At 31.4% G+C, this 16,209-nt stretch overlaps 2 protein-coding genes across 2 annotated transcripts in view; both read left to right on the top strand.

The window, feature by feature from the left end:
* LOC143243913 (14-3-3 protein epsilon) overlaps positions 1-11,173 on the top strand; it is a 29,999-nt gene extending 18,826 nt beyond the window's left edge. The window contains exons 4-5 of the mRNA XM_076487691.1: positions 1,113-1,456; positions 8,081-11,173. Of these exons, the coding sequence (XP_076343806.1) occupies positions 1,113-1,456; positions 8,081-8,148 (412 nt within the window). The 3' untranslated portion in view covers positions 8,149-11,173. The remainder of the gene's footprint in view (positions 1-1,112; positions 1,457-8,080) is intronic.
* Positions 11,174-15,607: 4,434 nt separating this feature from the next.
* Positions 15,608-15,976, top strand: LOC143245505 (protein FAM200A-like). Its single transcript, XM_076491868.1, has one exon. The coding sequence runs from the start codon at positions 15,608-15,610 to the stop codon at positions 15,974-15,976; it is 369 nt and encodes a 122-aa protein (XP_076347983.1).
* The last annotated feature ends 233 nt before the right edge of the window (positions 15,977-16,209 follow it).

Below are 16,209 nucleotides of genomic sequence, written 5' to 3'. Positions count from 1 at the left end.
ATATACTTAGTACATTTAGGGGAATACATGGTGGTTGTAATGTTTATCAAATTTTACTGATTGCTTAGCCCTAATGAACTTGTGTGTGTATTGATATCTAAACTTGCTAATTTCTCTTGAAGAGCACTCTGGTTCTGTTTCACACTTAAATAGTTCATGTGCTCTTGGCAGGGCAATATACTTTATATTATTTTTATTCATTTTCTCAAACTTGAATTTGTATGTTCCTTTTTTTCATTTCATGGGTATTCTATACATTCTAGTTTTTCTCCTACCATTAAAGAACATAATATTTCAAAACATTGTTTTTTCTAAAATTTGTCATTGAATATTTGCTTCAACTTTGTGCAGGTAATAAAACTTTACAGACCATTTTACTACTCAAGTTCATTGAATTTATAATTTTTATTCAATTGTCTACCAATATCATGTATCCTCCCTGTATCATATGATTTCAGTTTATATTTAACCTTGCACTGACTTGTGATTTACTGTATAGCTTCCATTGTTATTTGCTATGACATACAATTGATATTTTGTCTTTATGATGATAATTATATTTCACTTATCCATGTGTTTGTAGCTGCAGGATTTGAGGAGTAAATAATGAAGCAAGTACAAATGTAAAGTGAACAGTTTAGTTTAATATATTGTGTATACTTCATACTATTTTCTGTTTACACAAAAATTACAACTTAGTAGTTTGAAATAAAATATTTTACAAATAAGCATATTTTTAAAGTATTAAATATGTTTCAAACAACAAAATACTTCATTCCACAATAATATGAATCACATGGTATGGTGATGCATAACTTTGAACATTATATAGGCTTCATGTTACAAAAATCAAGTTTTATAAAGTAGTGAAAAAAAACGTATTTCAAACTTAGATTAGCCTACCTTTGATTCACTTTAATTGGATAAATAAATAATGTTTAAGTAGTTTCTTTTCTAAGCAAATAATTTATTTTTTTTTCTCCTAATTTTTTTAAGTCAGTTTCTAAGGCTAGCTTAAACAAGGCCTGTTTGTCTCATATTCAGAAATGCCAGTAAATTGTTTCATTATATTTACTTGAAGTTTGTTGTGTTAAGTAATTTTTATGGTACAGGAAAGGAGATTACCATCGTTACCTAGCTGAGTTTGCAACAGGGAATGATAGGAAAGAAGCAGCTGAAAATAGTTTGGTAGCATACAAGGCTGCAAGTGATATTGCAATGACTGAGCTACCACCCACTCATCCAATACGTTTGGGACTTGCTCTAAATTTTTCAGTCTTCTATTATGAGATTCTTAACTCGCCAGATCGAGCCTGTCGTCTTGCTAAAGCTGCTTTTGATGATGCTATTGCTGAATTGGATACTCTTAGTGAAGAAAGTTACAAGGATTCTACCCTCATCATGCAGCTCCTGAGGGATAATCTAACTTTATGGACATCTGATATGCAACATGATGGTAATTATACTTTAATGTTATCACACAAAGTAATATTTAATTTTTCACCTTCTGTAAGAATATATAATGAATTGATAGCATTTATATGGTTGGAGAGCAAAACTACTTGCATATCTGTTGAAAAGATGTATTACTTGCATGTAAATTAACTTGAAGTTGGTTTAGAGTGTAAATGAATAACTGTTTGTTTCAGGTCTTATTTTCATTGGTATGCTAACATGAAAGTGTTGGTGGATAATTAATACTGAATTTTAATTACAGGATCTGATTATTATATTGTGCAAATGAAAGTTATCTGAAGACTTGATTTAATAAGACTATAAATTTAATATTTACAAAGCATATGTTTGCTTGTTTTGTTATTAATGGCTGTGTTGATGTACATCAGTTTCTAATATTGTTTTATTAAACTGGTAATTACTTAATTTATCTTTTTTTAGTTAGTTGTGTCAAATCATTGAAGATCTGATGAACTTGTAACATTTCTTAGTGTTATTTAACTTAAATACTCATGAATATGTGGTAAGGTATAACTCTAGCGTGGGCTAGAATTGCAAGGCAATCTTATATTAAAATTGAACTAGAATAGTTTCCAAGGTAATTGGTGTAAAATTCAGATATTAATCTGAAGGCAAGTCTTGTATTTATTTATATTAGAAAAACATAAAGATAGTATGAATAGAAATGTAAGATAATTTTATGTTATACAGAAAAACAAAAAATTTAACTTAGATCTGTCAAGCTAAGACATTTGTAAGATTGTGATTAAATAAAAAAAAACCTGTAACCTGAGCACTTTGAAAAACTGAAGAAGAAAGATCCATGTTTTGTAAGAGTTTTTATTTCATTTTTATCAAAACTTCTTGAACCTATGTGCTTTTCAAACATTAATTATTCATTAATTCTAAAATTGTGATACATTCACCATGTGGCTAAAATGTGTCTGATAGTATAAAGTCTGGAAGTTGAAAATAAAGTATCAGTGAGTTACACTACAATATACATAGTAAGGTTATATGCAAGAGTGTTTCTAATTCATTCAAAAGTTTGGGTCTGAATTTGAATACTTTATATTTAGTAGTTTTGCCTAGTTTTTATTGTACATGGTATTTTTTTAAGTACAAGTTTTTCCACTTAAATCATAATTCTTTAATTTAAAAATTGTCAAACTATTTTTAAAACTTTTCACTCATTCATTAAATATTTGTAAAGCTGTTCCATCTTCTTTTGATATATTTTGAGTAACAGGTTTAGTATTTTTTATCTTCTACCAATTTCTTAAATGAGTAAGGTCTGATTGAATTTTATCTTACTAAAAAAGATTTTACTAAGTAATTTTTATCTCATTTATATTAACTTGAAAAATTATTAGCAATAATCATTGTTTAGTGCATTATCTTGCCAATTTCTGTTCATCAATAATGCTACATGATGCACATACCAGAAACCTCACTAGAAATACCTAAAGTAGTAGAAATCGTACAATATTAAGGTTCAATTATGTTAAACAGTCAAGTATCAAGTATATAAATTTCTATAGGGAAAGGTTACAAAAATAGTATGTTTCTGTGTGGAGTTTTTTTGAGACCCTTGAACATGATAAAGTGTGGTAACAAGACCAAGTTTTTTTTCTTTCTGTGGTTTTAGAGTAATACTAGTCTCCTGATTTTTTTTTCTGTATCATCTGACATATTCATGTCATTTTGGAGATACTTTGAAATTGTAAATGGATTGATTGTTCATAGACTGTTGTATGCAATTTCTACCTGATTTATTGTTACCTGCAGTGTCAAGTTGAGACAGTGGCATGTGCAGTGAACATGAATGTTATTCAGCACTTCTTGTACCTGTGTGTCAACATCCTTTAGTCTGCTACTCGTATTTGCACACCATCAACACTGGTTGCAAATAATTTTGATAAATGGGAGTAATGCTCTTTGAGGACAAATTTTAATAAGTAAAACCTCTTCTGTATTTGAAAGTATTGTTAAACCCAAAGAAACTCTCCAGTGAATTTCATATACACAAAATGGAAGCAGAGTGACAGTGTTGTTGGTTTCATTGGCTGTAATGGTAAAGTGTCCAGCACTTTTAATGTTATATATAAGAATACTTGTTCAACTATGAAATTCATCAGCTCATTTTGGATTTCAGGAGATTTCCAATGCATATAGGCAGAAGATATTTTTCTGAAGTTTTTTCTTTCATTTAAGGAAAGTCTTGGAACAGGAAATTAACTGATTCCAGAAAATTGCTCTGTTTGGTTTCTAAGTTCTACAAGGTTCTTGATTCTCATTGTCACCACACATTTGAATGTTTTGCTGAATTCAGTGAAAAATTGCTTCAGTGATAGCATGTAAATAGTTATGATTTTCTTTCACTTGTCTGTAACGTTTAGTTTCTTACATTTGTGTAACTGTTGCTCCACGATCAGATGTGCTTCTCTGACACATCCACCTGATCATAATATTTGAATAAGCCTTTATTGTAGAATGCTGCCAGTCTTTGAAGGTGAATTTCTTCTCTATTGTTTCAGCATTTCTTGCAAGGTAAGTATGACACTTCATCTTTATCAACAGAGTAGCAAATCCAAAGATGCTCCTTCTACCATGCAGATTTGAAGTGATTTTGTGTACCAAATTTTGAAAGAGGAAATTGTGGTTGCTGAAAAGAATTAAATTTAGTCACTACAAGAGCTGACTCTAAACACTGAACATAGTTATTTAACTTAAGGTCTTCAACTTGAGCCTCAGATTCAGCTAATTGTAATTTAGTTTCAGGCAGAAGCTGTTTCTGAGTATTTCTGGATGCTAGACCTTTTTCCTTGCTTGTTGGAGCTTGAGTTTCAGTGTTGGTAGAATCTTTTTCCTTTTGACTCACAGAAATTTCTTTCTTTAATTGCCATATCTTTTTGCAAAAACTGAAAAATGTCTGGTTGTCCATGAGGAGCAATACATTTGGTTACAATTTTCTAATTTGCATCTGAAAGATTGGACTAGAAACTTCAGTTGCGGCCTGCTCTTTCTATCTTGTGTTCTAATAAATGAAATTAAATATCTGAAAGAAAAATAAAATTAGCACTAAACTTTTTAAATCAAACCTGAATATTAAAGCTTGAAATGTAAAAGTTAGAAATATCAATTATAATTTTATGATATTTTGCTTTTTATGAAAACAAATGAATTATATAATTATATTTGCCCAGGTTTTCACAGTTATCTGTCTGGATTAGCCCTGTTTTAGCCATACAGGCATGAGTACATCAATAACAGAAAGATGCAGAAACCCAAGAACAAAGTAAAAATATTTTTGATGCTACTTGACAAGAGTATTATTAAACTTAGCAGGAAAACCTGTTAGTCGATTTAAACAACCTGGCTGTTAGAGATGACGAGGATTTGTGCAAGATACTTTAATTGCATTGTTCCATTGCAATAGTTCCATTGTTATCTTTGTTTGTGCAAGATATAACTGGTATATACATAATATTTTTCTATCAAAGCACTAGTGCTGTATCCTACATTCTTAGGTTACCTATGTTTGTGTGATCATTTATATTTCAAGTATTCAAGGAGGAAATAAATTCTCAGTTAAAAGTAACATGTTTTAACCTTTTTACTTATCATATAGTAAGTATAAGTACTATGGTAAGTAACTATAGGCTGAGGTAAAGATTAATGCAAGATTATGAATGTTTACATTTTGTTTAGAAGGGTATTGATTAACTGCACATTATCCATGTAAAAAAATTTTAAAAATATTTATTTTCACTACTGGTAGATAGTTAGATACATTAGAATATGTTCAACATTTGAAGATTTTACAAATATTGCTAATAAACATTCACTTAATGTTTTCACAAACAGTTTATTCTCTAGCATTTTTCACTTTTATGGAAAATTTGGTAAATTTTTTTTCTGCTGGGTAAGGGGCTTCAGAGTTTTACTGAATATCACAATCTCTTAAAACTATTAGGTCTGCACTCTAAATTTTTACCTAATGAAGGTAATAAAGAACAACTGTGATGTTCCAACCATCATTGTTTTTATTTCCTATAAATTTTACATCCTTACTATAGTCATGTATAATATTATGCCAGCTAAATTCCTTTGCCATATTTTTTGTTTTATTGTTTCTTTTATTAAATCCTATTATCTTACCATTAATACAAACTTTCTTGGATCTTATTAAATTTAGTATGCAGAAGAACCCATAATATATCCTACCTGCTTTTATCCAATGAATTTTTCACAACATTTTCTGTGTATGCAGTTCTGAGCATTTAGTAGGTTTAACAGTGACAGGTTATTAAAGTAAGTTGTCTAATCTTATTATGCTTTAGTTACCTGTTGTTCTACTGGGAATGCTTGCATGTTTGTGTAGAAGTAGGCAATAAAAGCAAAGTGATGCCTTTAGGGTGTTGCGTATTCAACCTGCCATATTTATTTTGAAATGTTATGACTGATAGTGAAATGAGTTCCACATATACTCTTCTGTTTTGATAGTGGGGTAACTCTTGTGTTCTTAACATGTTTAAGGAGCAGTAATATTACTTTTATCAGGAATTGTATTTAGTTATCCTTTCTCTAAGGTTAATTTCATTATTGGTATTGATTATCATATTTATCACAACTAAGTTAAATCATTATTATTATTGTAATAAAGATAACTTTACATAGCTTAGATTATGAACGTAGGATTAACATAAACTTGTGCTGTTCAACCTAAATATAATTTTTACCATGATATGGTAATTTATACTTGGACATTGGCATGAACAAGTGAAATTTTTTTCACAATGTATCTATCTTGTTTGTTATAATTTCTAATTAAATTTCGTGTTTATAATTTTATAATGATTCTTCTACATTCGTAGCTTAAGATGTAGATTTAGGATAACTTAAGTATCCTGTTGTGTATATGGCAAGAAATGTCATTAACAGTGAGAGTACACAACTGAAAACAGTGCATTCTAATTACATTATGGTTTGATTATTATATTTGATTTCCTATGTTCATTATATTGTATATGTATTCAGTTCTGATTGATTTAGATTCATTGCTTTAATCAGAAGTTAATATATGCTAGCTCATGTTTTACTCCTTTCTTTTGTGGACCATCCATGCTGAATAGAAGTTATTGACTTAACTTTCATGGCTGTTTAAAAAATGAAATCCATAGTTATGGCTCTAATGTGCCCCAAAAATAAAGAAACAAGAATATTTACTATATTTTAATTTGTGAAGGCTTTATTATTATTATTCCTTTTGAACTATGTTGTTCACAACTGAAGTTTAGACAAGTCTTAAATCTAAGATTCCAGTAAATTTTTCCATTGTTTATATTTTACTGTTAACTTAAAGTTATGATTCTACTTCAGTTAGCCAGTTTAATCTATTCTGTAACTAACCACAAAATATATTAGATGTAGTTTAACTCTTTTGCAACCCCATTTATAAACAAAATAACCTTCCCATTACGAAATGTATTTTTAGGTAAAAGTAAAGAAATAAGACATGTTTGAATATTTCGTTACTTATTTGTAACTTGTAAACTTTAAAAAAATTGAAGGAAATTACATACCTTTCTTTGTGGTGGTTAAAAAAGTTCACGATAGTGGTCTAGGATGGCTGTATATGTGGCTATGTTAGTGAAAGCATTAAACATTGAATGTTAGCTCAGATACTGCAATCTCAGTTATAGACTAATGGTAAAAGAATCAAAGTATTCCATTGTTATACCTGTATCTAGTATATATAACATTTTTCATAAAACACACATAAATAGCTGTAGAGATAACTACAGAGTGAACTACTAAACCTAAAACCAACAAGATAGCTATTTAAGCAAATTGTTAGTTTTACATGTTTTATGCACTTAAGAAAAAAAATGTTGTATAGTTATGGTTATGTAAAAGATCCAAGCTTTGTTCCAATTAAGAAGTGTTCTTGTATATAATATAAAAAATAAGTTTTTACAAAGATTCATTTGCTTCAAACATTTGGTAACTTGAAAAACAGAGGATTTCAAACTAAATGAAATACAACTGCACATAGTAAAAGCAAAATACCATAGGAGAGGAAGAAAACTAAGAGAAACAGAAAACAGGTTAAAGTAATCAAGGTTTTTATTGCATAGCTGTATTTAGGCATAGCACAAAAAATTGCCAGTTCAGCATATATCTATAAATATTGACAAAATACATAAATCTGATATTGCTTTCCTACAACCATATGTTGATTAATAAATTTGTAAAAATGGGTTACTTTAGAAGAGAGTTGACATTTCAGTTTTTACTGTACTAGTTTCAAAATTAAATATAAAATTGTACATGAAGTTAGTTATTTTACCATTCTTACATTCATTTTATTTTAGTATATGTGATAGAGTGGTGTTGAATAGTTGACGTTCCTCTGGTCAGTAGAATGCAAATAGCTCTAATGTAGCTTTGTGCAAAATTCAAACCAAACCTGGTCAGTAGTTCAAAGAGAGTGATCATAGCAATGCATGCAAATCAACTTGGAAGTGACAGGAAGATCACTGCTATAGTCTTAACTTGGTTACTTCTCTTGAGTATTCATACAGATGGCAGTAATAATGGTTGGGATTTTTATTTACCACAGGAGAGGAAGAAAACCAAGAGAAACAGAAAGAACAGGTTCAAGATGTTGAAGACCAAGACGTTTCATAAAATCATGTCTCCCTGCTCATCTAGATCTGTTGCAATTACTATACATGTACTCATCCTCCTGCATCATGCAGATATGTATTCACTGTGTTCATCTTGTAGGATTTTGTTTTCCCCTTTGCATCATCTGGTTCTGTGAATAGTGCTAAAAGCCAGCCAAGTCAACGATCTCACTGCTCTAGTTAATATTAGTTGAACATGTTCTCCTTTACATTATTTGTATGTATATGGTTTAATCAAAAGCACCATTTCTTTATTTTAGTAACACTGTTTGATATCTTTGTAATGTATACCTGTATTGCACATTAACATCAACATATAATTCCTAAATTATGATATAAACGTAATTTGACTTTATAATTATCTGGGATTTCAGTGCTACAGTAAATTTTTCCCATTTCCCTGTGCAACCATTTAAGATTGAAATATAATTGATGGCTTGAATATATAGTATTTAGCATAGAGTTACTGTCTTTGTGTTAGTTTTGATCCTATATATATAATACAGGATCATTAGGTTCATAAAAATAAGGTTTCAATTATTGAAGACAAAATTTGAGATCTTCTCCTGTTTAAACATTGGATGTTTATATTGAGTTTAAAATTACCCAATATTTTTAGTGTAGGAATGTACTTAAAATAATTTTTAATATGTAATTTTGTATATATCATTGAGCTAAGAAAGTGAGGTAATTTGCCCAAATAGTTTTTTGTATACATAAAGCACAGGTACTCAATGGTGTATCTCCTTACATTTCTTTCATTGACATGAACAACTATTTGAACAATGAACATAAAGCAGTGTAACATGTGTATTTTTAGTGCATTGAACATAGTGTTATAGAAGTAAACTAAAAACTGTTATAATAGTGAATTGTCTAAATTAGTTTAAGTCTAGAGTAAACTGTCTACAAAACTTGGGTGTATTATTGGTGAGCCAACTTATCCAAACTATCATTTACCATTCAAAATTAGACAAAAATATTACTTTAGTGATTTCCTATTTTGAAGTAGTTTTTTATTTTATCACTGCATTCCAAATTTGTCTAACACTTTATCATCCATGTAAGGAATTTTTTATTATTGCAACTAATGTAAGTGTACAGTTGGATATGATAAAAGGTTAATTCCATCTTGCTCTTACTTGGAACAAAGTGAAAATGACTTCATAAAAATAAAGTAATTGCTACAGTAATAAGGCAAAGTAAAATATTTTCATTTTTCAAAATTGTAAACTGTAAAATTTAAATAATTTTAATTTTATGAATTTTGAATATTTTTTTAAATGCTATATTCTAATTATCCTTTAAATGGTGTATATTAACCCCCACTTAGGAAAATGTATCTTAAAATGCCCTTACAGGAAAAAAACAACTAGTATTTGAACCTTTTTTACTGTTTATAGCTCTATCTAATATCTAGTTACTTAGTGCTATTTAAATTTTATATGTAGAATTGTGGACTACTGAAATGCAGCCAAATCAGTTAAATAATTTTTTAATTTTATAAGCAGGCTAGATGTTTAAAGGAAATCAGTATATTAAGTATAACTTTGCAGTATGCACATTCCATTTCATGTTTGGAAAAAAAATGCTTATACAAATACAAACCTATAACTTATGTTGATGCTTCTCACTAAAATAATTTCATAAATAAAATCCAGGTATTTTTGTAATGGCTAGATTCATATATTAAGTTTAAATTGCATCTCGTGGAAGGCTTTAGTTTGCTGTGTATGTGAAAACAAACCTAAAATGTTTAAAATCAAACTGTTTCTGAAGTGTACTGGTTGTTTCAATATTTTTATATTGTTTTATTTAGTACTGCTGTTTTTAATTTAATAATTTGAACATATATTTCTTTCATTTTGTTCCAAAAAAAATTAACACAAAATTCAAGAAAATCACATTCTTGAATTGTGCATTTTCTTTGACTTTTGGGCTGTTTTCTGTCCCTGCTACATATGTGTTTGTATTTTTTTTATATAAAAAAAAGGTAGAATAAGTTTTTGAAATCTGCATATTGGACATTTCGAATAAAGTATACGTTTAAAACAATAAAAAGACTCAATGTATGAAAAATCCACTAATTGTTCATAGACTTGTCAAATCAAAGCAACCAAGGAAAAAATAACAATATAAATCTGCTTACTTATGAAATGATTTTTTGGGTATACTAGAGCATTAGAATTATTTGTTTTTGCAGGAAGTTTTGTTTCTATCAAGAAAAGTCACTTGGCAAATGATTAAATGGTATTTTTCTTAGGATGTATAATTTTATTTGACAGTAATGTAAAAGAACATTATCTGTTTTATTCTTATTTCAAGGTATACAAATAGCACTACATTGAATAAGGAATAGATTGCATTTGATGTTTGTTTTTTTCCTTCTTCTGAGTGTTATATATTGGAAATAATACATAGTTGTCACATGCTGCTAACTTTATCTAGTTGATCACTTTCAGTAGGATTTGGAACATATGTAACAAGGTTGAACATGGTTGGTTTTTAAATTTGAAATAAAGTGTTAGTCATTTAGTGAGTGTTGTACTTATATACAATAATAACTAATACAACTTACTTAATTGTAAAGTCAATAAGAGTACAGAAAATGTTTGATAGTATTGATAATTCTTAGTGAAAATAGTAAAAACAAATTTTAGTTGTTAATGTATTTGATAAACTAGTTTAGACGTGGTATTAATTTAACAGCATAATATCCAATAGTACCTGCATGTGCAAAAGTGCACATAAATGTGTAAACTACCAAGATTGATTTTTGGTTTTATAAGTTTTAGTTGTATTTTTGCCCTTGAAATCTGTAAACGTCATAATTTTGCATCCATATTGTTGTCATTGGGTATGTGTTGTAATAGTAACAGACTGTGGAGGTAGATTAGCTTACAGGCTTGGTCTTGGGATTGAAACTGAGATCAAATCTTGTAGCATTGCACATGAATTCAGAGGCAGGACCTTTAATGGTACTTGCACTTGAAGTTGGGAAAATAAAAATAAGATACCATACTGAAGTTCAGTGGGTGCTAATTGTTCCAAACAAAATATGAATTAGAAACGTTTACATACATCCTGAAGTAATAAAGTAAAACAAGAACTGGTGAAGTATAGAGTAAAGTATTGATTATCTAAGAGCCTGTTGTTAGGAAAGTAGTTAACACTATCACATAAGATTGAAAATAGGTGTAGGTACATAGTGTTTGGGTCATTACTATTTCACAAAGGATCAGTGATTGAAATACAAAACTTTGTATATCTTTTCTATTCCCATCCTAACAGTAGCATTTTTCTTTTGAGAGAATGTTACATAGTTAAAGCACATATAGAAGGATGAATGGAAGTATTTCATATTTTTGTATGTATAGATGTGTTTCATTTTTTAATAAGTGTTTTGCCACTAGCTGTTAGGAGATAACCCATTTGGTAAAACATTCGTCTACTGTGCAGTAGGTATAGGGTTAGAATTTGAGCTAACAGTCTTAATAAAATATCTCGTAAATGGTATTCTCTTGACCATTTGGTAAGGTACAAGAACGGGTTTATTTGTTAAAGTGGAAAGAATGTGGTAGTTTATTTTGAAAAAATGCATTAGTAGAAAAAAAATCTTAGGGGATTAATTCTTTTCAGTTGATGAAAGTTACGAAAAAAATTACATTTTAAACTTCATATAAGTAGGTTTTATTTAAACCAACGTTTTGCCTTTACGGAGTCTTCAGGGTTATTTAATATACATAACTGCTTTAGTTCAGTTGGAAAAGCACTTGCCTGGTGTGTCTGAGTGGTTTGTCTTGTGCTCGATACCAAGTCAAAGAAATTTTCTTTTTTTTTCACGGGCTGTCAATAAAATTAAAGCTACAAAGAAAGTCACAAATCTAAACCAGATCATACACGGCTTTAAACAATATTACATTAATTTCTACAAAAATTATTCAAACCTCACGTTTCGGCTAAAGCCCTTCTCGAAGGTTACAAATATTTTTTAAAAAAACGAATGGCCTTGCATCAAATATTTGCAAAGGCAAAAAAATGTTGTTATAAAGAAAACTATTTACGTAGAAGAAATTAAAACATTTTATTGATAATCTCACTGGGAATATTATCAACTAATATTTGAATATTAAATAGCATATCCCCATATCTCTTAGGCTCATTATTTCTACTGTAGTTTTTTTGTTGCTCCTTAATCATGACGTTTAAGAAAGTATTGCACTCCTCCGTAATGTTTCCGCACACGTACAGTACTTTTGACATCATAAGTTAAGGCAGAGCGAATATTTTATTAGCCCTAATACCGTGTTGTTCATTCTGAATTTTGTTGCTATGTCTGTCTAATCTTTCCACTTACGATACCTTTGATATACACTTTTAACTGGTCGAGAATAATCATGTCCTAACGAATAAGGTTTAAATTTGACGATATTCTGTACAAACAAACATATGGTCTCGCTCTTAGAAACTGTGTTGTTGCTCTAGATGTAATTTTTGTGCGCGGCTTCTAAATCTCTACAATTTACAGTGGGCATTTGAAACGGGACAAACACTTGATAATCGTGCTACATCAGTGACATTTTCGGTATTTGGAATTATGACATTAAATATCTTAAAATTTGTTCTTTTGCTTAGGCCGGCATGGTCAGGTGGTTAAGGCACTCGACTCGTAATGCGAGGGTCGCGGGTTCAAATACCCGTCACACCAAACATGCTCGCCCTCTTAGCTGTTGGGGCGTCATAATGTGACGGTTAATCCCGTTATTCGTTGGTGAAATAGTAGCCCAGTTTAACGGTGGGTGGTGATGACTAGCTGTCTTACACTGCTAAATTAGGGATGACTGGCCCTCGTGTAGCTTTGCGCGAATTTCAAAAAACAATTCTTTTGCTTAACAACTTGCATCAATACCAGAGATAAAAATTGGAGAAAAATGAGCTGTTATGCAAACTTGACAGGTATTGCATACATGTTGAAGAGAATCATAAACACCTCTCCCCGATAAATTTATACATTAGATCATTAAGTTAAAATTAAGTATTAAATAAAAAAACAAATTATATATATATATATATATATACACACACACACACACACACACACACCAGTGCTAAAATAAAACAGGCCACCTATGTTCTAGACTTAGAAAATCTAAAAGTACAATATACACAGGCATTGTCCTGAAAAGGGCCTGATTTATGTTCATCACTCTGGCCCTCATGTATTTACTTTAAATATACTAACAAGGAAGAAGAGGTCTAGTGTACCTGACCATCCCGCGTATACAATTTTATATACCCAAACACCTAAAGAGAGAGAGAACTTGCATCACACTTTTAAATTCTTTCAGGGTGTCGCCGTTCTTTGATTTTATGGTTTCTGTTGAAAATAGTAAATTCATCACTAAACTATATCAAAAACGCGTTAAATATTGGTTTCACATTTCAACTCGCCATTCGCAGAATACCAAATCCTGTATAATTATTGAACAACTTAAAAGCATTAAAATAATAAAAATTTATCTGTATTCCACTCTTTATCAACGAACCTATCACTAAGCGTTTAATTAAAGTTGTACAAAAATCTGAGTTAAATATTCGTATTGTACAAAAGCTGGGAACTACACTAAAAATTACTTGTTCATTTGACTTTCAATAGGAAGAGGATTATAAATCAAAAAGTTAGCTTGCTAGAAACAAAAAATTGGATGACTCTTGTACTGTTAAAAATATATAAAATAAATGTACTCAATGTGATGATAAATGCATTTGTGGAAGGCGGTGAAGTAGGTTTGTTTGTTTTTGAGTTTCGCGCAAAGTTACTCGAGGGTTATCTGCACTAGCCGTCCCTAATTTAGCAGTGTAAGACTAGAGGGAAGGCAGGTAGTCATCACCGCCAACTCTTGGGCTACTCTTTTACCAACGAATAGTGGGATTGACCGCAACATTATAACACCCCCACGGCTGAAAGGAGAGCATGTTTGGCGTGACAGGGATGCGAACCCGCCACCCTCAGATTACGCATCGCAAGCATTAACCAACCTAGCTATGCCAGGCCGCATGAAGTAGGTAAAACACTTCAATATTAAGCGATTAGCAAAACGTAATAGTTTCCCAGATCGTGAGTTTAAAGAGTCTCTTGATTCGCTCTTTTAAACCCAAAATAAATGTGTTTGGTACTTGTTATCATTTCCAGGTCAATAGTTTACGTTTTTCTGTGGCTTAGTCAGTCGATATCCGTTTAATGTATGTGATAACGTGTGATATTACTGTGTTCAGTCGAGTTTAAATTTTATGTGTTCTTTTCACTTTGGCCCAGCATGGCCTAGTGCGTAAGGCGTGCGACTCGTAATCTGAGGGTCGCGGGTTCGCGCCCGCGTCGCGCTAAACATGCTCGCCCTCCCAGCCGTGGGGGCGTATAATGTGACGGTCAATCCCACTATTCGTTGGTAGAAGAGTAGCCCAAGAGTTTGCGGTGGGTGGTGATGACTAGCTGCCTTCCCTCTAGTCTTACACTGCTAAATTAGGGACGGCTAGCACAGATAGCTCTCTAGTAGCTTTGTGCGAAATTCAAAACAAACAAACAAACAAACAAACAAATCTTTTCACTTTGGCCCGTCGTAGGTTCGAATTCCTTAGGATATTATAATGTACGGTTAATTTCACTATTCGTTAGTAAAAGAAATAGCGGTGGGTGGTGATGACCAGCTCCCTTTCCTCTAGTCCATTGGTTCCCAAACTGTGCGCTGCGGGATATTTCAACTTTTCGAGGAAAACACAACGATATCGGCATCTGTCAGACACCGCGCGAACTACTAGTTCGAGGTAGTTCACAGTTTTAACATTAGATCACGCTACATTCCTTTTGATGACGTTCTAGAATGTTTAAGATATGTTTTGTTTATTTGTACTTTCGACTATGCCAATAACTTCTCGAACTTTCTCGTTTCTTAGATTTTGTAAATACTTGTCGACTCTTCGGATATGTCAGTAATCAAAATAACTGAAGGGTATTGTGATCAAGTGTCTGCGAGGTCTAGCGAAATTCAATGAATTATTTTGTTGATTTTTAGTCCTTGTGCAAAAAGATGGAAAGATTTTTGAGCATTAATAAGAAGCATGGTAGTGAAGAAAAGGATAACGAACCACAGACCAGTGGCACAGTTGTGAAGAAACAGAAATATGACGATAGTTATCTAGATTTAGGTTTTACTTCGATAGATGTCAATCATGAAGAGTGTGCGCAGTGTGTATTATGTCTAAAAGTTTTGGCTCTGAAGTGCATGCTTCCAAGTAAACTAAAACGCTACTTAGAGATCAATCATCCTAACATAGTTAGTAAATCCCATGACTATTATACCAGAAGGTTAAAATAATTGAAAGAACAAAAAGGTACATTTTTGAAACAAGCATCAATACGAAGCAATGCTTTGCTAGCATCCTACAAGGTAACATATAGAGTCATGAAATGTAAAAGGCTTCACACCATCGTAGAAGAACTGATTTTAACGGCTGCAGTGGATATGGTGAACATTATGGTTGGCGAATCTGCGGAAAGACTGTTTTCAAAGATGCCTTTACCCAACAATACTATCAGTCGTAGAATCCAACACATGGCCGAAGACCTCAATAATCAGCTAAGTGGAAAAATGAAAGGGAAGGAATTCAGGTTACAGTTAGATGAAGCGACGGATAGTAACAAGGATTGTCATTTGATTTGTTACACACGGTTCGTGGATGGTGACAAAACTGTGGAAGACCTCTTTTATAAAAGTATCACTTGGGTTACAAAGGCTCAAGACTTGTCTCGGATACTTGACACTTATGTGTGAAAACAACTTAGGCTGGACTAAGTGCGTTGGCGTCTGAACTGATGGTGGTCGCTCTCTGTCCGGCTGTTATGGAGGGTTGCAGACACTCACACAAAGCAAAGTTCTTGATGCAGTGTGGACTTACTGTATAATTCACAGGGAAGCCTTTGCGTTAAAGCACCTGAGCATAGTTCTGAAAAGTAGTGAACTTTATAAAAACTCGGCCACAGAAGGCGAGTTTTTTTTTTTTTTTA

The sequence above is a fragment of the Tachypleus tridentatus genome, chromosome 2 (assembly GCF_004210375.1).
Source record: "Tachypleus tridentatus isolate NWPU-2018 chromosome 2, ASM421037v1, whole genome shotgun sequence".
Lineage (NCBI taxonomy): Eukaryota > Metazoa > Arthropoda > Merostomata > Xiphosura > Limulidae > Tachypleus > Tachypleus tridentatus.
Note: the sequence above shows the minus strand (reverse complement) of the source record. Positions and strands in the feature narration are given on the sequence as shown.